The sequence below is a fragment of the Bos indicus x Bos taurus genome, chromosome 1 (genome assembly GCF_003369695.1).
Source record: "Bos indicus x Bos taurus breed Angus x Brahman F1 hybrid chromosome 1, Bos_hybrid_MaternalHap_v2.0, whole genome shotgun sequence".
In the NCBI taxonomy this organism is placed as follows: Eukaryota; Metazoa; Chordata; class Mammalia; order Artiodactyla; family Bovidae; genus Bos; species Bos indicus x Bos taurus.
Genome location: NC_040076.1, coordinates 127,412,706 through 127,437,024, shown reverse-complemented (window position 1 = coordinate 127,437,024; position 24,319 = coordinate 127,412,706). Strand labels below are relative to the sequence as shown.

The 24,319-nt window shown below is 38.7% G+C and overlaps 1 protein-coding gene across 5 annotated transcripts in view; it reads left to right on the top strand.

Moving 5' to 3' along the window:
* Positions 1-4,253, top strand: part of SLC25A36 (solute carrier family 25 member 36) — a 36,100-nt gene extending 31,847 nt beyond the window's left edge. For all 5 annotated transcript variants that reach the window (XR_003511575.1, XR_003511574.1, XR_003511573.1 and 2 more), the window contains one exon: positions 357-4,253. Coding sequence is in view for 2 of the 5 variants with exons in the window: in XM_027544821.1 (XP_027400622.1) it covers positions 357-550 (194 nt within the window). In the remaining 3 variants the exon portion in view is untranslated. The remainder of the gene's footprint in view (positions 1-356) is intronic.
* The last annotated feature ends 20,066 nt before the right edge of the window (positions 4,254-24,319 follow it).

Here is a 24,319-nt window from a genome sequence, read left to right as displayed (position 1 = left end):
TCTACCTTTTTTTTTAATCATTCCTGTTCTACCTTTTTTTTTTAATCACATCTTTTCTCCCTTTTATCTATATCTAGTATGCAGCAGATACTTTTGTTTATTCTGTCTTCTTTCATAGGTTCCATTCAGGAACCTATGAAATTTTATAATTAATATGCATGATTTTAGCTAGCTAACTTAGGAGTTTGGTGTTGTTAAAATAACTAGTGTCAGTAAGTTACATTTAAAAAAATCACTCCTCGCTTATTCTGAGCTCACGCTTACAATCTAATAAATGGAATGTGCTCAATATTAGGAGGGTATAAAGATATTATTAACATTTTACATAAAATGACTTTTTTTTTTCCCCTATACAGAAGTTGTAAGAACAAGACTGCGTGAAGAGGGAACAAAGTATAGATCCTTTTTTCAGACATTATCTTTGCTTGTTCAAGAAGAAGGCTATGGGTCTCTTTACCGTGGTCTGACAACTCATCTGGTGAGACAGATTCCAAACACAGCCATTATGATGGCCACCTATGAGTTGGTGGTCTACCTGCTCAATGGATAGCACCGCCAAACTGCTACGCTGTAAAGAGGGAAGACCAAAAGAGAAATTGGACCATGGAGCACCAAAGCCAGCATGGCGGACAGAAGGAAAATAGCGTGGGAACATGGAACTATGCCTAAGTGGAAGTTTGCTTGTAGGAATTAAAGTAATTGTAACCACATTACTTAGTCTTTTTAGTAATGTGGGGGGAAAAAACCGTGGCTGCCTCCAAGAAAAAGCCTTTAGAAGCACTCCTTCCTCAAAATTGCCATTTTCTCTGTCACAGCCACAGGATACTATTGGCATTTTGTTGATTTATGGCAACCAGAGTACAGTGTTTATTCCATGAGCACTTTTCCAGTCTTCTAGACAAAGCCATCCGTAACTATATACTAGAACTATCCAAAGAAAGTATTAACGGTTGTAAATTTCTAACATCCCACTTCTGTATAGTTCCTATGAAATTGGAAAGTAACAATACTAGTATTTACATTTCCTTGAGAGGATTTGGCACTGTATTTTAAAGTTAATTGTTTGGTATTAGTAGTCACTGTTTTTGACAAAAGAAGTAGTATCTAAATATTGTGCTTGCTTTTAGTTTAAAAATGTGTTGGTTTCTACTGCTCACAGGTGTGTTATGTTTAGCCCAGTGTGAACACTAAAATTGCCCAGTGTATCAACTCAAATGGTAATAGATTGGGACAAAATAAGCCAGCAAAATGTTGATCTTGGCCATTTTGACAACTTGAGCATGTTCTCTTATCTTGTCTAACCTAATGATACATGAATGAATGCAGTGTCTCTTCAGTGACTTATTAATTATGAAGTTGAATTATCACCCATCATACCTAGGTATCATTTTCTTAAAGTGAAAAAAAATGTACTGCTTCTAGATCTTTCTCTGGTTTCACATTAAGAATTTGAACCTTTGGATTATTTCTGGAAGATCTTCATACATTGCGTTATTTAGTAGAGAAAATGGTAGTTTTCAGCTTTGCCTTTAAAAGGTGTTTTTCTTCTTAAGGCAACATTATATAAGTATCCAGGGCAGCATAAACATTTATAGAAGAAGGGCCTCTGTTATCTGATTGAGTGGATAGTGATCCTAATTGACTTATAGTTTTATAAATGAACAAACTACTTTGCATAAGAAATTTATTCCATCCTAATTTCTTGAATGGTAAATCATAAAAAAATGCAAGTTAATTCAGATTAAGTGTATTAACAAGAGATAGCTTTTACATTTTGCTGTTGAGATCAACTGCACCTTTTAATACTGTATTATATGTATGGCCCTTGTGAAGATACTTGCTGTAAGTCTATAATATTAAAGACTTTTGCTCATGGTTGTTGTTATACTGGTGTATGAAGCTTATACCATTGAACTCCAGTGTGGTACTCATTTCAGTATACATGAACTGTGCATTGTGTGCAATGGCTTTATCTTAAGAATGACTCTTTGTGAATGCACTTTGTGGCCTTTTGGGAGGTTGGGGGTGGGGGGTGTGAGTAGGAGAGGATTCCCATGTTGGATTATTTTTTTAAAACGTTGGTTAATGTATTAGGCAGAAACAGTATTCATAACATTTTTTTCTGGGATTTAGGTATATTGTTTGGGGGATCTTTAATATAATAAATGTTTTAAGTATTCTTATGTGTACTCCAGTGCCCCTAACATTAAAAAACGTAGCATGTCATTGCAAGCTTTCTCTGCTGTCACCAGTGAAACGCAGTGCCCTGTTAAATTCCTCCACCTTCTTAACTTCCTTGTAATCAACAGTAACTGGATGTTTTTGAGGTGCTTCGATTGGAATTAGTATTCCAGTCTATTTGGAGACCAAAGGCAAATTCAGTTTCATTACCTTTGGGATTATTCATATCAGCTTTGACATTTATTGTGAGAAACATGCCAAAAAAAGAAAGCAGTAATAGGGTTTATAACTTAAATCTGTAGTGAAAGTGTCAGCCTATAGTGTTTTGATTTTCAGGTGCCGCTTATACTGCCTAATACAGTGCCATTTGCCTTGTGAAGATCTGTAAACATTAGTTGTATCGAATGTACAAGAGACTCAATAATTTAGTGATCTGAATACCCACAAATGGTTAAGAATGATATGAAAACCAGCAACTAAGGAACATCTTATTTAGTTGTAGCAAATTCATAACAAGTGTCCTTCAAGGATGAACTCATATTCTGTTCCTGTTTGTGTTTGTATTGACCTTGACCTTTTAGTGCATTGTGTTCAGCTTTTAAAAGTGAGTATATTTCTGTGCTGGAAGAAAAGGATCTTAGAGTCTCAGACTTTGTTTCTTTGTGCAACAACTGGAAAGGAGCGATGATGTTTAATTGTTTTGTCCCCCCAAAAGTACAATCTGCTGCAGTTTATGACAGAGATAATTTAACAAAATATATATATATATATATATATAAATTGTATATAAAGTCTGTCTGAAACATTTCTTGGGAGGTGGTTTTTTTTTTTTTTTTGGGGGGGTGTAGACATTTAAAAAGAAAAAGCATTGAAACTTTTTTTTATTCTGTGTTTTATTTTCATCTATCAGATAACTTTATTACTGTATAAAGGTAGTCAGCACTCTTCAAATTGGTATGTACTTTTATTTGAGAATCTTCTCAGAAAATGGAATTGATCCTTTCAGTTTAAAGCGGTACACACTGAAGAGCATATTCATAGAGCAGCAGATAAAACTCTGGTACTTCTGGCTCACAGAAACAGTTTACTAGATTTCCAAGTGCACATCTGAGAATCACCAACCTGTGATTGTGGGGTACCACACAGTGCTTTTAAATCCAGGGAAAAAAACTGTCACCAAAGCTTGGTTTTCCTTATGTGTGTTACTTTGCGGAACCAATCTTACTAGATGGGACCCCCAAGTAATTGATTTTTTTAAACTGACACCAAGAGAGAATATCATTTACATTATTTAACTATGTCTCTGTCTCCTAAAACCAAATGCCCATTATGGAATAGCATGGTTATATTAGGACTAGCTGAGTTTGGGTTATTAAGAATAATGAGTGTTTACTCTTTTACTGGAGTATAAATATGTCAGCATTTTTTAGATTTGTTTTAGATCACTGAAAATATTGATTTGACCTTGAAAGAATTAAGTGCTAGGAATCAGTTTATCCTGTAATCTTCCGGCATTGTCTGTGCTGTCTTTTGTTGTTTACATGCCCTTCTGCCCAGACTGTTAGTACTATCAGGACCCCTTTGGGGCTGGTGGATGTAATAGTTCAGCCTTTTTCTCTAGTATTGATCATGACTTCAACATTCCTAAGAATACAGATATTTCTAAATGATTTAAATTGGAAAGGGATTTTAATTAAAAGTATTTAATACAGTGTACAGACTTTCAGCTTACACAAATCTCTTCTCCATTGTGCCCTTACATTTCTCAATCTATACTCTGCTTTTTATGCTACTCCTTTTAGAAACTGAAGATTCCTCTTTTACTCGGTTTTTGTGTTAATAAACATTTTGAATGTGTACCCCTGCATATGTGAACATTTAAATTATGACCTGTCAGTTGTAGCTAAACAACTTCAAAGAGTTGATATTCTTTGACCATTTATGTGAGGTTTGCTATTGCATTCCTGTTATGTGGCTGTAAATTATGTGCATTTACTCTGTATTTATGTTAACTAGCTGAATTTCATTTGAGTTGTTAAAATTCAAAAAATTAAAATATACTTATGAAAATCCAATGTCTCATTTTTTAGTTTCATATAATGTATCCTAATATTTGGTATGGTAAGAATATAATCATACTTTCTTATGATTATGTGTAGAGCAAAAGTGCATTGCCTTTTTTTTTCCAATTGTTAGTGTCCCACCTGCTAGACTTAGTGATAGATGTCTCTGGCAATTAAAAGGTCAAGTGATCCCACTCTTAGTTCAGGAAGAAATTTCTAGTTTCATCCTTTGAGAAAACTAAGAATATTAAAAATTAAACTCGAAAAGAGCTGGAAACTTGTTAGAATAGCTGAATGAATCCACATGTGGTAGATTGAAATACATTTGTAAGTGTTTGTAGTGCCTATCCACTTTATGTTTTGTCTGTTTTGGTTTTTTTAGATTTTCCCAAATTGTAGCAACCATCAAACTTCACCTAATTTTTTTGGTAAGGAAACCAGGAAAACTTTGCCATGTTCCTTTTCTCAATTTGCCTAAAGCTGGCATTGTTTAGCCTCCTTACAGTATTCTTTGTGAAAACTGAAATAGTATATAGAGTGAAGATACTGGCAAAATAATGGTTGAAGTTGGTATGACTTAGCTCAAATGTCTCGAGTTTAAATGTTGTGAATGTGTGTTCACTACCAGTTACCAGGAGCTGTGATAGAGGAAGGAATCTGAATTTATGATTTTTTTAATATAAATTTATTTATTTTAATTGGAGGTTAATTACTTTACAATATTGGGTTTTGCCATACATCAACATGAATCTGCCACAGGTATACACGTGTTCCCCATCCCTAACCCCCCTCCCTCCTCCCTCCCCGTACCATCCCTCTGGGTCGTCCCAGTGCACCAGCCCCAAGCATCAGTATCATGCATCGAACCTGGACTGGTGATTCATTTCGTATATGATATTATACATGTTTCAATGCCATTCTCCCAAATTATCCCACCCTCTCCCTCTCCCACAGAGTCCAAAAGACTGTTCTATACATCTGTGTCTCTTGCTGTCTCGTTTACATGGTTATTATTACCATCTTTCTAAATTCCATATATATGCGTTAGTATACTGTATTGGTGTTTTTCTTTCTGGCTTACTTCACTCTGTATAATAGGCTCCAGTTTCATCCACCTCATTAGAACTGATTCAAATGTATTCTTTTTAATGGCTGAGTAATACTCCATTGTGTATATATACCACAGCTTTCTTATCCATTCATTTGCTGATGGACATCTAGGTTGCTTCCATGTCCTGGCTATTATAAACAGTGCTGCGATGAACATTGGGGTACACGTGTCTCTTTCAATTCTGGTTTCCTCGGTGTGTATGCCCAGCAGTGGGATTGCTGGGTCATAAGGCAGTTCTATTTCCAGTTTTTAAGCAATCTCCACACTGTTCTCCATAGTGGCTGTACTAGTTTGCATTCCCACCAACAGTGTAAGGGTTGCCTTTGCTCCACACCCTCTCCAGCATTTATTGCTTGTAGACTTTTGGATCACAGCCATTCTGACTGGCGTGAAATGGTACCTCATTGTGGTTTTGATTTGCATTTCTCTGATAATGAGTGATGTTGAGCATCTTTTCATGTGTTTGTTAGCCATCTGTATGTCTTCTTTGGAGAAATGTCTATTTAATTCTTTGGCCCATTTTTTGACTGGGTTGTTTATTTTTCTGGAATTGAGCTGTAGGAGTTGCTTGTATATTTTTAGGATTAGTTGTCAGTTGCTTTGTTTGCTATTATTTTCTCCCATTCTGAAGGCTGTCTTGTCACCTTGCTTATAGTTTCTTTTGTTGTGCAGAAGCTTTTAAGTTTAATTAGGTCCCATTTGTTTATTTTTGCTTTTATTTCTAATATTCTGGGAGGTGGGTCATAGAGGATCCTGCTGTGATGTATGTCGGAGAGTGTTTTGCCTATGTTCTCCTCTAGGAGTTTTATAGTTTCTGGTCTTACATTTAGATCTTTAATCCATTTTAGGTATATTTTTGTGTATAGAAAGTGTTCTAGTTTCAGTCTTTTACAAGTGGTTGACCAGTTTTCCCAGCACCACTTGTTAAAGAGATTGTCTTTAATCCATTGTATATTCTTACCTCTTTTGTCAAAGATAAGGTGTCCATAGGTGCGTGGATTTACCTCTGGGCTTTCTATTTTGTTCCATTGATCTATATTTCTGTCTTTGTGCCAGTACCATACTGTCTTGATGACTGTGGCTTTGTAGTAGAGCCTGAAGTCAGGCAGGTTGATTCCTCCAGTTCCATTCTTCTTTCTCAAGATTGCTTTGGCTATTCGAGGTTTTTTGTATTTCCATATAAATTGTGAAATTATTTGTTCTAGCTCTGTGAAAAATACCGTTGGTAGCTTAATAGGGATTGCATTGAATCTATAGATTGCTTTGGGTAGTATACTCATTTTCACTATATTGATTCTTCCAATCCATGAACATGGTATATTTCTCCATCTATTAGTGTCCTCTTTGATTTCTTTCACCAGTGTTTTATAGTTTCCTATATATAGGTCTTTATAGTTTCTTTAGGTAGATATATTCCTAAGTATTTTATTCTTTTCATTGCAATGGTGAATGGAATTGTTTCCTTAATTTCTCTATTTTCTCATTATTAGTGTATAGGAATGCAAGGGATTTCTGTGTATTAATTTTATATCCTACAACTTTACTGTATTCATTGATTAGCTTTAGTAATTTTCTGGTGGAGTCTTTAGGGTTTTCTATGTAGAGGATCATGACATCTGAAAACAGTGAGAGTTTTACTTCTTTTCCAATTTGGATTCCTTTTATTTCTTTTTCTGCTCTGATTGCTGTGGCCAAAACTTCCAAAACTGTGTTGAATAGTAGTGGTGAAAGTGGGCACCCTTGTCTTGATGCTGACTTTAGGGGAAATGCTTTCAATTTTTCACCATTGAGGATAATGTTTGCTGTGGGTTTGTCATATGTATCTTTTATTATGTTGAGATATGTTCCTTCTATTCCTGCTTTCTGGAGAGTTTTTATCATAAATGGATGCTGAATTTTGTCAAAGGCTTTCTCTGCATCTATTGAGATGATCATATGGCTTTTATTTTTCAATTTGTTAATGTGGTGTATTACATTGATTGATTTGCAGATATTGAAGAATCCTTGCATCCCTGGGTTAAAGCCCACTTGGTCATGGTGAATGATCTTTTTAATGTGTTGTTCAATTCTGATTGCTAGAATTTTGTTAAGGGTTTTTACATCTATGTTTATCAGTGATATTGGCCTGTAGTTTTCTTTTTCTGTGGCATCTTTGTCAGGTTTTGGTATTAGGGTGATGGTGGCCTCATAGAATGAGTTTGGAAGTTTACCTTCCTCTGCAATTTTCTGGAAGAGTTTGAGTAGGATAGGTGTTAGCTCTTCTCTAAATTTTTGGTAGAATTCAGCTGTGAAGCCATCTGAACCTGGGCTTTTGTTTGCTGGAAGATTTTTTATTACAGTTTGAAATTTCTGTGCTTGTGATGGGTCTGTTAAGATTTTTTATTTCTTCTTGGTTCAGTTTTGGAAAGTTGTACTTTTCTAAGAATTTGTCCATTTCTTCCATGTTGTCCATTTTATTGGCGTGTAATTGCTGATAGTCTCCAATCCCAAAGAAAGGCAATGGCAAAGAATGCTCAAACTACCGCACAATTGCACTCATCTCACATGCTAGTAAAGTAATGCTCAAAATTCTCCAAGCCAGGCTTCAGCAATATGTGAACCGTGAACTTCCTGATGTTCAAGCTGGTTTTAGAAAAGGTAGAGGAACCAGAGATCAAATTGCCAATATCCGCTGGATCATGGAAAAAGCAAGAGAGTTCCAGAAAAACATCTCTTTCTGCTTTATTGACTATGCCAAAGCCTTTGACTGTGTGGATCACAATAAACTGTGGAAAATTCTTCAAGAGATGGGAATACCAGACCACCTGATCTGCCTCTTGAGAAATTTGTATGCAGGTCAGGAAGCAACAGTTAGAACTGGACATGGAACAACAGACGGTTTCCAAATAGGAAAAGGAGTACGTCAAGGCTGTATATTGTCACCCTGCTTATTTAACTTCTATGCAGAGTACATCATGAGAAACGCTGGACTGGAAGAAACACAAGCTGGAATCAAGATTGCTGGGAGAAATGTCAATCGCCTCAGATATGCAGATGACACCACCCTTATGGCAGAAAGTGAAGAGGAACTGAAAAGCCTCTTGATGGAAGTGAAAGTGGAGAGTGAAAAAGTTGGCTTAAAGCTCAACATTCAGAAAACGAAGATCATGGCATCTGGCCCCATCACTTCATGGGAAATAGATGGGGAAACAGTGGAAACAGTGTCAGACTTTATTTTTGGGGGGCTCCAAAATCACTGCAGATGGTGACTGCAGCCATGAAATTAAAAGACACTTACTCCTTGGAAGGAAGGTTATGACCAACCTAGATAGCATATTCAAAAGCAGAGACATTACTTTGCCAACAAAGGTTCATCTAGTCAAGGCTATGGTTTTTCCTGTGGTCATGTATGGATGTGAGAGTTGGACTGTGAAGAAGGCTGAGCGCCGAAGAATTGATGCCTTTGAACTGTGGTGTTGGAGAAGACTCTTGAGAGTCCCTTGGACTGCAAGGAGATCCAACCGGTCCATTCTGAAGGAGATCAGCCCTGGGATTTCTTTGGAAGGAATGATGCTAAAGCTGAAACTCCAGTACTTTGGCCACCTCATGCGAAGAGTTGACTCATTGGAAAAGACTCTGATGCTGGGAGGGATTGGGGACAGGAGGAGAAGGGGACGACGGAGGATGAGATGGCTGGATGGCATCACTGACTCGATGGACGTGAGTCTGGGTGAACTCTGGGAGTTGGTGATGGACAGGGAGGCCTGGCGTGCTGTGATTCTTGGGATCACAAAGAGTCGGACACAACTGAGCGACTGAACTGAACTGAACTGAAGTCTCTTATGATCCTTTGTATTTCTGTGTTGTCTGTTGTGATCTCTCCATTTTCATTTCTAATTTTATTGATTTGATTTTTCTCCCTTTGTTTCTTGATGAGTCTGGCTAATGGTTTGTCAATTTTATTTATCCTTTCAAAGAACCAGCTTTTGGCTTTGTTCATTTTTGCTATGGTCTCTTGTTTCTTTTGCATTTATTTCTGCCCTAATTTTTAAGATTCCTTTCCTTCTACTAACCCTGAGGTTCATTTCTTCCTTTTCTAGTTGCTTTAGCTGTAGAGTTAGGTTATTTATTTGACTTTTTTCTTGTTTCTTGAGGTATGCCTGTATTGCTATGAACTTTCCCCTAAGCACTGCTTTTTCAGTGTCCCACAGGTTTGGGGTTGTTTTGTTTTCATTTTCATTCATTTCTATGCATATTTTGATTTCTTTTTTGATTTCTTCTGTGATTTGTTGGTTATTCAGCAGCATGTTGTTCAGCCTCCATATGTTGGAATTTTTAATAGTTTTTCTCCTGTAATTGAGATCTAATCGTACTGCATTGTGGTCAGAAAAGATGCTTAGAAAGATTTCCGTTTTTTTGAATTTACCAAGGCTAGATTTATGGCCCAGGATGTGATCTATCCTAGAGAAGGTTCCGTGTGTGCTTGAGAAAAAGGTGAAATTCATTGTTTTGGGGTGAAATGTCCTATACATATCAATTAGGTCTAACTGGTCCATTGTATCATTCAAAGTTTGTGTTTCCTTGTTAATTTTCCATTTAGTTGATCTATCCATAGGTGTGAGTGGGATATTAAAGTCTCCCACTATTACTGTGTTATTGTTAATTTCCCCTTTCATACTTGTTATCATTTGTCTTACATATTGCGGTGCTCCTATGTTGGGTGCGTATATATTTATAATTGTTATATCTTCTTCTTGGATTGATCCTTTGAGAATTATGTAGTGTTCTTCTTTGTCTCTTTTCACAGCCTTTGTTTTAAAATCTATTTTATCTGATATGAGTATTGCTACTCCTGCTTTCTTCTGGTCTCTATATGCATGGAATATCTTTTTCCAGCCCTTCACTTTCAGTCTGTATGTGTCCCCTGTTTTGAGGTGGGTCTCTTGTAGACAATATATATAGGAGTCTTGTTTTTGTATCCATTCAGCCAGTCTTTGTCTTTTGGTTGGGGCATTCAACCCATTTACATTTAAGGTAATTATTGATAAGTATGATCCCATTGCCATTTACTTTATTGTTTTGGGTTCAAGTTTATACACCCTTTTTGTGTTTCCTCTCTAGAGAAGATCTCTAGCATTTGTTGGAGAGCTGGTTTGGTGGTGCTGAATTCTCTAAGCTTTTGCTTGTCTGTAAAGCTTTTGATTTCTCCTTCATATTTGAATGAGATCCTTGCTAGGTGCAGTAATCTGGGCTGTAGGTTGTTTTCTTTCATCACTTTAAGTATGTCTTATCATTCCCTCCTGGCCTGAAGAGTCTATTGAAAGATCAGCTGTTATCCTTATGGGAATCCCCTTGTGTGTTACTTGTTGTTTTTCCCTTACTGCTTTTAATATTTGTTCTTTGTGTTTGATCTTTGTTAATTTGATTAATATGTGTCTTGGGGTGTTTTGCCTTGGGTTTATCCTGTTTGGGACTCTCTGGGTTTCTTGGACTTGGGTGATTATTTCCTTCACCATTTTAGGGAAGTTTTCAACTATTATCTCCTCAAGTATTTTCTCATGGTCTTTCTTTTTGTCTTCTTCTTGCACTCCTATGATTTGAATGTTGGGGCATTTAATACTGTCCTGGAGGTCTCTGAGATTGTCCTCATTTCTTTCGTTTTTCTTTTTTCCTCTCTGATTCATTTATTTCTACCATTCTGTCTTCTACTTCACTAATCCTATCTTCTGCCTCTGTTATTCTACTATTTGTTGCCTCCAGAGGGTTTTTGATCTCATTTATTGCATTATTCATTATATATTGACTCTTTAATTTCTTCTAGGTCCTTGTTAAACCTTTTTTGCATCTTTTCAATCCTTGTCTCCAGGCTATTTATCTGTGATTCCATTTTGATTTCAAGATTTTGGATCATTTTCACTATCATTATTTGGAATTCTTTTCAGGTAGATTCCCTATCTCTTCCTCTTTTGTCTGTTTTCGTGGGCATTTATCCTGTTCCTTTATCTGCTGGGTATTCCTCTGTCTCTTCATCTTGTTTATATTGCTGAGTTTGGGGTGGCCTTTCTGTATTCTGGCAGTTCGTGGCGTTCTCTTTATTGTGGAGTTTCCCCGCTGTGGGTGGGGTTGGACAGGTGGCTTGTCAAGGTTTCCTGGTTAGGGAAGCTTGTGTCGGTGTTCTGGAGGGTGGAGCTGGATTTCTTCTCTCTGGAGTGCAATGAAGTGTCCAGTAATGAGTTATGAGATGTCAATGGGTTTGGAGTAACTTTGGGCAGCCTGTATATTGAAACTTAGGGCTGTGTTCCTGTGTTGCTGGAGAATTTGCATGGTTTGTCTTGCTCTGGAACTTGTTGGCCCTTGGGTGGTGCTTGGTTTCAGTGTAGGTATGGAGGCGTTTGATGACCTCCTGTCGATTAATGTTCCCTGGAGTCAGAAGTTCTCTTGTGTTCTCAGGATTTGGACTTAAGCCTCCTGCTTCTGGTTTTCAGTCTTATTTTTACAGTAGTCTCAAGACTTCTCCTTCTATACACTGTTGATCAAACATCTAGGTTAAAGATGAAAAGTTTCTCCACAGTGAGGGACACCCAGAGAGGTTCACAGAGTTACATGGAGAAGAGGGAGGAGGGAGTTAGAGGTGACTCGAATGAGATGAGGTGGAATCAAAAGAGGAGAGAGCAAGCTAGCCAGTAATTACTTCCTTGTGTGCGCTCCACAGTCTGGACCGCTCAGAGATGTTCACAGAGTTATACAGAGAAGAGAAGAGGGAGGAAGGAGACAGAAGTGGCCAGGAGGATAAAAAGGGGGAATCAAAAGGAGACAGATCCAGCCAGTAATCAGTTCTCTAAGTGTTCTCCACCGTCTGGAACACACAGAGATTCACAGAGTTGGGTAAAGAAGAGAAGTGGGAGGGAGGAGACAGAGGCGACCTGGTGGAGAAAAAGGAGAGTCCAAAGGGGGAGAGAGCAGTCAAGCCAGTAATCTCACTCCCAAGTAAAAATGGGTACTGAAGATTGGGTTCTTAAAGGTACAAAATTGATAACAAATACCAAAAAGCAAAGATTAAAAATCTAGAATAGAGGTTGGATTTTCAAAAATACAATATTAAAGAAAAGGAAAAAAAAGGGAAGAAAAGGGAAAAAAAGGAAAGACAAACCAAAGTCACAAAATTATATTAAATATATATATATGAAGTTTGCTTTTAAAAATACGGTCTTTTTTTTTTTTTTTTGCAAAGTAATAGGTTATAAAAATGAAAATTAAAGGAGTAATAGAGGACTTTAAATTTTTTTAAAAAATTAAAAAAAAGAATGATAGTAAAAATAGTAAAAATATATCTAGGACTTTCTCTGGTGGTGTTGTGGGCAGTGTGGGGTCATTTCATTTTCAGATAGTTCCTTGGTCCGGCTTATATTTCTCAAGATCTATAGGCCCCTTCCTATGTCAGTTCAGTCGCTCAGTCATGTCTGACTCTTTGTGACCCCATGAATCACAGCATGCCAGGCCTCCATGTCCATCACCAACTCCCAGAGTTCACTCAGACTCACGTCCATCGAGTCAGTGATGCCATCCAGCCATCTCATCCAATGTCGTCCCCTTCTCCTCCTGTCCCCAATCCCTTCCAGCATCAGAGTCTTTTCCAATGAGTCAACCCTTCGCATGAGGTGGCCAAAGTACTGGAGTTTCAGCTTTAGCATCATTCCTTCCAAAGAAATCCCAGGGCTGATCTCCTTCAGAATGGACCAGTTGGATCTCCTTGCAGTCCAAGGGACTCTCAAGAGTCTTCTCCAGCACCATAGTTCAAAGGCATCAGTTCTTCGGCGCTCAGCCTTCTTCACAGTCCCAACTCTCACATCCATACATGACCACAGGAAAAACCATAGCCTTGACTAGATGAACCTTTGTTGGCAAAGTAATGTCTCTGCTTTTGAATATGCTATCTAGGTTGGTCATAACTTTCCTTCCAAGGAGTAAGTGTCTTTTAATTTCATGGCTGCAGTCACCATCTGTAGTGATTTTGGAGCCCCCAAAAATAAAGTCTGACACTGTTTCCACTCGGTACTAACTACAGGTTTTAATCTATTGCACCTGTCACTTCCAAGGCAGTTCCCTCTGTTTTAGCTCCTTTTGTTTGCTGGTCTCTTCAGTGTCTGATTTCCACCCTAACACAGAGGGGGCAGTGGTGGACACTTTTTTTAGGCTCACTTGTTCAGTCGCGCTGTGGGGAGGGAGGGACGCTGCAAACAAATAACACTGGCGTGTGCTCGCAGTGTCTCAGCCACACTGGGCCTGCCCTCCCTCACGGCGTGTGTGCCCTCCCTGCCCACACTGCTCAGGCTCTAGGTTGCTCTGCCGGGAACCGTCCAAGGCCGGCCCTGGGCTGCCTGCACCTCCCAGATCTAAGCCGCTCAGATTTAGGCACTCAGGTAGTCCTCAGAGGCGCAGACTCGGTTGGGCCTGCGTTTTGTGCCCTTCCCAGGTCTGAGCAGCTCAGGTGATGAGGTGTTTGGCAAACGCGGTCGCTGCGACTTATTGCCTCTCCCATCCCTGCCGCTCGGTTTTCTGGGTGTACAACCGGCGCACCTTCTCAGGCGGATGTTGACCATCCAGAACCCCAAGAAGTCTTAGTTAGCAAAGAAGCCTGCTTGCAGTTTTGTAGATAATGTCTCTCTGGGGCTGTGACTGCCCCCTTCTGGCTCTGGCTGCCTGTCACTGGAGGGGGATGGTCTGCAGCCGGCTATCTCTGTTCAGCCCTTTGTTCTGTGTGTGGGCCTGGCAGTGTCTTATGTTAGGGCTTTTCTCGTGGTAGCTATCCCACAGTCTGGTTTGCTAGCCCAAGTTAGTTCGCTCAGATTGCCCTCGGGGCATTCAGGCTCGGTCCTTACTCTAAGCAATGCAGCCCGCACCTCCCTGCCCAGGCCCCACTTGCTAGAGGCGGGTACAGGCGTCTGCGCTGCTTCTCCACTGGGGGAGTTACCATTGGGCTCGTAATCTGTGGGTTTTAATTATTTATTTATCTTTCCCCCCTGTTATGTTGCCCTCTGTGCTTCCAAGGCTCGCCACAGACTCGGCAGTGAGAGTGTTTCCTGGTGTTTGGAAACCTCTCTTTTTAAGACTCCCTTCCGGGGACGGAGCTACGTCCCTACCTCTTTTGTCTCTTTTTTTGCCTTTTATATTTTTTCCTACCTCCTTTCGAAGACAATGGGCTGCTTTTCTGGGTGGCTGATGCCCTCTGCTGGCATTCAGAAGTTGTTTTGTGGAATTTACTCAGCGTTTAAATGTTCTTTTGATGAATTTGTGGGGGAGAAAGTGGTCTCCCCGTCCTATTCCTCTGCCATCTTAGGACTGCCTCCCTGAATTTATGATTTCTTAAGGTATGACATCTGTACAGCTGATAAAACTCAGGCAAGCAAGCAAAGTGTAGTTCAGTGGTTTCCTTTGTTTTCTTAATTTTTGCATTGCACAGACCAGATGACTACCTTTATATATGGTGTCAACTCAGTAAATTTGTCGATTGCTGTGTTTATATAGTAATTTCCCAACAGCCTATACATTGGGTGAATAAACATATGGTATTCAAGGGTTTGTTAGCTACAGTGTTAGTCACTACACTAGGTTATTCATCAGCACTTCAGATGACACTGAAATGATGTTTTAAAAAACTGTAAAGATAGATGGGGATTGGCTTAGGATGAAACATTGGGGAGTAATGAGAAATGGAGCTCAGTTTGTAAATTGGAAGAACATGGACTGTCTGAAGCTGATCTATATAGAGCTTGGATTACATCCTGAGGCTATTGGAGAAACAATGAATTTTTTTCTCACCAAAACATGTGACGACAGAAAGACTTAATAAACATGAAGTTAAATTTGTCTTAGATGGGCTGCCTTCAGTTATACTACCTGTGAACCTCAGGGGTGTCCTGTGTTCTCTGAAGTGTGGCAATTAGTTCTCTTAGAAAAATCTGGAAATGTTACCTGGAAAAAAAAGTATTTTACCCAGATTTGAAACAGATGGAAATTTGACAGACTGATACAGGGAGGGGTGTTACTTGAAGAAAAGATCAAAGTGTTCTACGGCCCATTAGGAGAAACAGCCCCTTTTATTCTTTTCCTGGAAATTAACTCAAAAGTAACTATAACTGACCTGGCATTTTGAAACAAGTGGTTGACTCAGGATTCTAAACCTAGTCTAATTCAAAGGGGCTCATCACATCCAGTACAATGAAATTTAGTGCTGTGGACCCTTGTTTTATCCCTTAAAAGCACCTTATAATCCCTCCTTGAGTCTTATTATCGAGAATAAATAGCCCATTTTCAACTGCTACTTCTGACATAGCTTTCAAGATGAAACCAATAAAGTTAATCAAAGTTATGTGAACTACATGTTTTAGTGGCCCAGATTATCTGATCTATATCTTCCTAAACTATATACTGATTTTGTGTTTTTGTTTCCATGCCCCCGATAAGTATGCTAGAGCAACTGGACAATAATATGAATAAAAATGAACAGTTACTTAACTGTACACAAAAGATGGGTTTTGGTCTTAAAGATTAAAATTGTAAACCTAGAGAAAATATCTTTGCAACCTTGAAGTAGACAAGGTAGTTAAACCAAAAATGGCACTAACCATTAAAAACAAACATCAGAATTTTAAAAATACAATAAAAAATGCAGGTACAGACAAAGTAAGTCACAGTTTATCTGGTAGGACATTAATAAGAAAAGACAACTTAACCTGATTAACAAATAACTGGGTTGGCCAAAAGGTTCACTGGGGTTTTTCCTTTTTGGCCAACCGAATAGGACCAAGAAGGAACACTACAGTGCACCCAGTATGATGACAAGTAGATGCCATACCAAGGATGTACAAATAACTGGGACTCATACATTGCTGTTTAGAGTGTAAGATGATACACGTACTTTGGAGAAGTTCTATTTCTAGGAAAATTTAAAACTATCCATTCTATTAGCCAGAATTACTACCATTTGTAGAGGAAAGGATTCCCAAGAGAAATGAAAATGTGTCCTTAAATGTTCATAGCAGCTTCATTACTAAATATCATCAAGAGAAGGGCAATTTGTATAGTGGAATACTGCATAGTAAAAAATCAAGATAGGAATTATTGATACATGCCATAGCACAGATGAGTATCAAAAACAAATGAAAGAAGCCTGGCACAGAATAGTATATGCTCTATTCCATTTATGTGAGGGCCAAGAACAGGCAAAACTAGTTAACATAATAGAAGCCAAATTAATGTTTACCAGGAGGTGTGGAGCGGGAGCTGGACTAACAAGGGGCCTAGTGGAACTCTCAAGTGATGGAAATCTCTTGTATGCTGATCTGGGTAGTGGTTAAACAGATGTGTACACAATATGAAAATCATTAGCTATACATTTAATATTCACTTTAAACATGTATTTAAAATCTAATGAAAGTGGACGTTGCTCAGTCGTGTCCAACTTTTTGCGACTCCATGGACTATACAGTCCATGGAGTAGAATTCTCCAGGCAGAATACTGGAGTGGGTAGCTGTTGCCTTCTCCAAGGGGATCTTCCCAACCCAGGCATCGAACCCAGGTCTCCCACATTGCAGGCAGATTCCTTACCAGCTGAGCTACCAGGGAAGCCCACAGTTCATAGTCATGCTTACTGTTTGAAGAAATAAATCTAATTAAACCTAAAAATGTGAAATAAAAAATACTTAGGAAAAAGAGTAAATTTCTAGTGAAAGATACAGAATGAAACCCAGGAAAACTTAAGATACTGGAAATATCAAAGTACAGTTCATAAAATTTTTGTTTAGTCACTAAGTTGTGTCTGACTCTTTGCCATTCCATGAACGGTAGGCTGCCAGGCTCCTCTGTCCATGGGATTTCCCAGGCAAGAATACTGGAGTGAGTTGCCATTTCCTTCTCCAGGGTATCTTCCCAACCCAGGGATTGTACCCATGTCTCCTGCATTGCAGGAGACTTTACCTCTTTACCACTGAGGTACCTGGGAAGCCCACAGTTCATAAACAGTCATGCTTAATGTCTCAAGAAATAAGATGAAGGTTTTAAAAGTGAACATCTGATTTTGGTGTCATGAGTAAAGCCGGATCCCTGAACAACTCACCTCTTCCATGATAGCTGATCTTAGAACATGCTTTTTAAGGCGTTGCTGGCAAGAAACTGAAGGCTTCCCCCAAGGACATTTCTCCCTCTCCTCTGCCACCCCAAGCCCAAAGCAGAACTAAATCTGGATTAATCAGGGTAGGGACTAGTTTTGCAGCTTAGATGACTGGGAGCAATTTATTTGAGGTCTGGAGCTGAAGAATAGGGGAATTAGAACAGGCTGAAGTATTTCCAGGTGGGAAATGCCAGTAGAAGCCAAATCAGATCCCTAGAGGGGAAACTTCCAAGTTAGGCCAACAGAACTCTCACAGCATTATTTAATAGTCACCAAACATGTAAGACCAGCCACTACAGAAGCATGGGAACACAGATCCAATTGTCAAGTGATAGATAAAATGCAGAGTAGCTATAATTATTAACATGAGCTTACAATAAGAAACATTAGGAATAAATAGAGTAGGGACTTCCTGGTGGTTCAGTGGCTAAGACTCTGAGCTACCAATGCAGGGGGCCTGGATTCGATCCTTGGTCAGGGAACTAGATCCCATGTGCTACAACTAAAACTGCATGCCTCAACTAAAAATCCCACATGCCACAACAAAGACCCAGCACAGCCAAATAAATATATATATTTAAAAATTTAAAGGAATAAACAGACTTAAAGTTAACAGTAAAAGTGAAAAATATAGGAACTGACATCAACTCAATGAACAAATCAAAAATGGACTAGACATAACTGAAGTGATTTAATCTTGAAGATATATCTAAATAATTGACCTAGAAGACAGCAAAGAGAGAGAGAAAAGGACTGTATGAAAGAGAAGAGGTATGGAGGATGGAATGGGAATGTGCAATACTTGGTTATATTTAATGAAGAGAATAGAGAAGAGGCAATATTTTAAAAGGTAAAATTCCCAGAGCTGATAAACATGAATCCATAGCTCCACGAATCACAGTGCATCCTATATAGGATTAAATTATGCCTATACACCTAGTAAAACTAAAGGACATCAAAGCAAGACGAAGATGTGATTTCTACTACCTGTATGATGGGCTAGGTTTTAAGGCCAATGTTTCTAATGAGTGCAATTAAAATACTAGATAAAATATTTCAAAAATGTTAACATCCAAGAGTTAATATAATAAGGAAGAATGAGCAGGCCAAAATCTAAGATACAACAAGAACCTAGAAAGTTAACAGCTACTTAGACATGTTTGCTGATCTATATAATCTTGATAGCTTTTCAAGGGACAGAGCAGATGACCAAGTAGGCCTCACCTAAGTCAAGGAGCCTGTAGATCCTTCCCATTAAGTTAGGACCCCAGAAGTAAATTTAGATTCTTTCTTTTGCCTCGTTTCCTTGGTGCTGAACAAAGTATATTGTCACCGTGCTTATTTAACTTATATGCAGGGTACATCATGAGAAATGCTGGGCTTGATGAAGCACAAGCTGGAATCAAGATTGCTGGGAGAAATATCAATAATCTCAGATATGCAGATGACACCACCCTTATGGCAGAAAGTGAAGAGGAACTAAGGGCCTCTTGATGAAGGTGAAAGAAGGGAGTGAAAAAGCTGGCTTAAAGCTTAACATTCAGAAAACTGAGATCATGGCATCCGGTCCCATCACTTCATGGCAAATAGATGGGGAAACAGTGGAAACAGTGGCTGACTATATTTGGGGGGGCTCCAAAATCACTGCAGATGGTGATTGCAGCCATGAAATTAAAAGACGCTTACTTCTTGGAAGGAAAGTTATGACCAACCTAGACAGCATCTTAAAAAGCAGAGATATTACTTGTCTACAAAGGTCCGTCTAGTCAGGCTATGGTTTTTCCAGTGGTCATGTATGGATGTGAGAGTTGGACTACAAAGAAAGCTGAGTGCAGAAGAATTGATGGTTTTGAACGGTGGTGTTGGAAAAGACTCTTGAGAGTCCCTTGGACTGCAAGGAGATCCAACCAGTCCATCCTAAAGGAAATCAGTCCTGAATATTCATTGGTAGGACTGATGCTGAAGCTGAAACTCCAATATTTTGGCCACCTGATGCGAAGAGCTAACTCATTTGAAAAGACCCTGATGCTGGGAAAGATTGAGGGCAGGAGGAGAAGGGGACAACAGAGGATGAGATGGTTAGATGGCATCACCGACTCAATAGACTCCAGGAGTTGCTGATGGACAGGGAGGCCTGGCATGTTGCAGCTCATGGGGTCGCAAAGAGTCGGACACAACTGAGCAACTGAACTGACTGACTGAACAGATGAAGTTTCCTTGGTACTGAACAGAAATTAGGGGGGGGGGGGGGCGGAATGAGAGAGGAAAAACCTGTTCCTGAGACAGTAGATCAAGTACTGACCCTTGAGCAGAATTAAAGACTGAAGGCAGGAGGAGAAGGAGACAAATCTGCATTACTATAATGGGGAGAGGGACTGGGAGAGGAACTCTCAGGTCATGAATTAAAGTGGTTCCAGAAACAAATCCCAAGTGCACAATAGATGCAAATCCCATTCATTTCTGGAAAAACCAATCCTCATCCCTCCTCCCAGGTCATGGTAAAACCACATCATGAAAAAAACTTTGTTTTTTCAAGGACTATGAGCAGCACACAGTGAATAATATGCATATAAGGAGACCACATTGCTGGGGACAACTCTCAAAATAGAAGCAAAAACAGCCTATTCTCCACACCACCCCCCCCCCAAAGAAAACAGATTCTGGAATTATCAAATGCAGATTGTAAAATGCAAATTAGTGTATTTTTAAAAACACAAGGCATACTTGAAAACAGGAGAATGGGCCACTTAAAAATGGTAGACCAGATTTGAAAACCAAATATAACTTCCAGAAATGAAAAATAAAAATAAAGTGCAGTTGGACAAAGCTGAAAGAGAATTACTTAACTGGAGATGGAGCAGAAAAAATGCAGAATGTAGCAAAGAGAGAGAACAAATTACAGAAGAGAGAGTAAGATACAGGGATGATACAAAGCAAGTCCAATAGATGTTTAATTAGTGTCCCAGAGAAGCAGAGAGAAAATGGATCATAGACATCATCTGAAACTACAAAGGCTGAGAATTTTCTCCAACTGATGAAGATCAGTGCTCACAGGTACTCAAAATCCCAGGTAATCTCAAACAGAATAAATAAAAATGAGCCCATATCAAGACACAAAGTCATGAAATTAGATAACCAAAGACCAAGAGAAAAATTTGAGATAAAAGCAGAATTTTTTCTTTGACAGATTCCTCAAAGCAATGGCAGTCTGATGACTAACTCAGTGTTCATAATAGAAACAATGGAACAATTCCTTTCAAGGTATTGCTAAACTAGGATTTTATACCCAGTAAAAATCTTTCCAAAATGAAGGTGAAATGAAATTTCTAAAAAATTAAAACTGGGAGTTTGCTCTCAGCAGAAGTTCACCAAAGGAAATCCTAAAAGATTTAGGCAGAAGAATGTAAGATCAAATCTTAGGAAGACCTAAGATGCAAGAAAAAATGGTAAGCCAAAGAGCAGTAAGTTAGGCAGGCAAATGCAGAATGTATTTAAACTACATGAAAGAGATAATTGTGACATTTTTTTAAATGACAGAAAAATATAGCGCATTACAATATTTGGAAAGTGAGGAAAGAGGTAAGTGGAGTTTAAATGTTCTGTGAACCTTGTATTATCCAAGAGAAAGACAAAGATCTTGATTCATTTAAAGTTTTAAATATACATTATAAAATGTTGGATAACCACTGAAGGGACAGAAATAGTACCACTTCCCCATACTAGTAGAAGGGGAAAACTTGAAATTAATTTTTTTTTTTAAGTCAGAAAGGAGAGACAAAAAGCATGAAATAATATAGGTTGACCAAACATATCAGTAGTTACAGTAAGCGGAATAGGATCAAATGTTCAAGGTCAAAGATTTTCAGGCTGGATTTTAAAATAACAACAACCTTGTGAGAGACATAGCTAAACCATAAGAACATGTTAAGGTTGAAAGTAAAAGAATAAAAAAGGATAAGATGTAAAAATGCTACCCAAAGGAAAACAAGTATAACTATGTCATTGTTGTTTAGTTGCTAAGTTGTGTCCCACTCTCTGTGACCCCATGGACTGTAGTTTTCCAGGCTCCTCCATTCATGAGATTTCTCAGACAAGAATACTGAAGTGGATTGCCATTTCCTTCTCCAGGGGATCTTCCCAACCCAGGGACTGAACCCTTGTTTCCTGCCTGCTGAGCTACCAGGGAAGCCCCAGACAAAACACACTTTCAGGCAAGTAAACAATGCTAGAATTCAAGGTTAGTCATGTCACGATAATAAAAGATTTGTTTCACCAAAGACACGATTATTTAAATTTTTCATGCATCTAATTAAATTTCTTTATTGTGTAGAGCCAAAACAGAAAGAACCACAAAAAGAAACAGACAAACCCATTGCAGTAGTGAGAGGATTTGACAAACTTCACTCAGAAATTGATAGAACAAGCAAGTAAAAATAGAAACCATAGGACTTCCCTGATGGTCTAGTGATTAAGAATTCACCTGCCAAAGCAGGAGAAATGGGTTCAATCCCTGGTCCAGGAAGATTCCACATGCCAAGGGGCAACTAAACCTGCGTGTCACAACTGTTGAGCCCAAGCACCACCACAAGAAAAGCCACCGCAATGAGAAGCTCGTGCACTGCAACTGGAGAGCAGCCCACGCAAGCCACACTAGAGAATACCCGCGAACAGCAATGAAAAACCAGTACAGCCAAAAATAAATAACATTTTTTAAAAAGTAAGCATACAGATTTCAACAAGATAATTAACGATGCGGACCCAATAGAAATGCATGGAATCGTGCATTCAACATCTATAGAACATACACGATTTTTCAAGAATACACAGAATGTTGACAAAAATGAGCCCAAGCAATTTCATCCAACTTCGAAATATTGAAGTCATACAGAGGAGTTTCTTGAGTTTCTCAGACCACAAAACAATTAAACTGGAAATCAACAAGAAGACTGAAGAACTTCATGCACATCGAAGTTGACGCACATGCTTCTAGAGAACCCACAATTCTCCTCAATCAAATGGACAAACTATCTTAAGCTGAATGGTAATAAAGAGTCTAAATGTTAAAACTGATGAATTTTTAAGCAGTCCTAAGAAAAAATTTCATTTTAAGTCCATACATTAGAAAAGAAAAAAGGCTAAAAATTAATGAGGCAAGCCTTTGTATTAGTTAGGGTTGGCTAGCGCACAGTAGTTTACTGACTCAAATGCATAATGGCTCAACCTAACAGGCAATTATTGCTTGTGCATTTAAGTATCTTGGACTGAGAGCAGGTTGGTTTTGCTGTAACAATTCTTCAGTAGACTGAGGCTCTGCGATTCTCAAAACTCTCCTTCTAAGATCACACTGGGGCTGTGGTTCTCATACTTCATGTGTCATGTACTCAGTCATGTCCAACTCTTTGCAACCCCATGGACTATAGTCCACCAGGCTCCTCTGTCCCATGGAATTTTCCAGGTGAATTTTCCAGGAGAATACTGGAGTGGGTTCCCATTTCCTCCTCCAGGGGATCTTCCCGACCCAGGGATCAAACCTGCATCTCCTGTTTACCTGCATTGCAGGCAGATTCTTTACCCACTGAGCCATCAGGAAGGCCTGTCTTATACTTCAGCATGTATCCAAATCATACAGAGGGTTTTTTGTTTTTCTGCTGATGTCACTGTTGTTTGAAATAAAAAATAAATGTTAACTATCTTATTATAGGATATAGGTAGTTCCAAATTTGGAATTTCAAAATTCCACCATTTGGGGAAATAATTCAGAGAATAGAATTTTAGAGTTTATTTTAAATTTTATTTTCCCCATACTATTATAAGAATATTTCCCTTCCCCCTAGCCTTACTGAGATATAGTTGACATATAACCTTGCATACCTTTAAGATGTAAATATGATGATTTGATAGTACAATTTTGTATACCAAAGGTTTACCACAATAAAGTTAGTTAACACCTCCATCCCCTCACATAATTACCATTTATATGTGTGTGTGGTAAAACATTTAAAATCAGATCTCTTAGCAACTTTCAGGTATGTAATACAGTATTGTAAATATTGTCAAAGAAAAAGGAGGAAAGGGGGCAAGGGAATAAACTTTGAAAGAATGACATAGTCTAAGGACATGACATAAACTGATTAGAACTAAATAGGTCCAAGATGGCAGACAAGTCACTTCCATTAGACCTTGAGCCTCAGTATATGCTCGTTGTAACACGTCAGCAAGCTAAATGACATACCCAGAAGCACCATGACATTTCCAAGGCCGACCTCAAAGATCAAAAGCTGGACAGTGGCCCAATTCCTGGAAATTTCTGCCCCTTCCCCTAAAAAATTGGAATAATTTTCCTTCTCATTATCCTATGAAATTACACAGCCCATAAAAGCTAACCACACCACATTTTGAGGCCACACTTTCCTGTGTGACAGTCCACACTCTCGTCTGTTGAGTGTGTTTCTCTCTAAATAAATCCACTTCTTGCCTATCACTTTGTCTCTCACTGAATTCTTTCTGCAACGAGACATCAAGACCTTGACCTTCATTAGATCCTGAAACAGGTATATGGTCTCAGTTGGAAGACCATGGGTTTGGGGCAAGTTTGAGTCCTAACACATGAGTTCAAGTCCTAATCTGAGGGAAACAGTTTCATTTTGACTAAGATCTCCCACTTCGGCATTCTTACCTTGAGAACCCTGTGAACAGTATGAAAAGGCAAAAAGATATGACACTGAAAGATGAACTCCCCAAGTCAGTAGGTGCCCAATATGCTACTGAAGAGGAGTGGAGAAACAGCTCCAGAAGGAATGAAGAGGCTGAGCCAA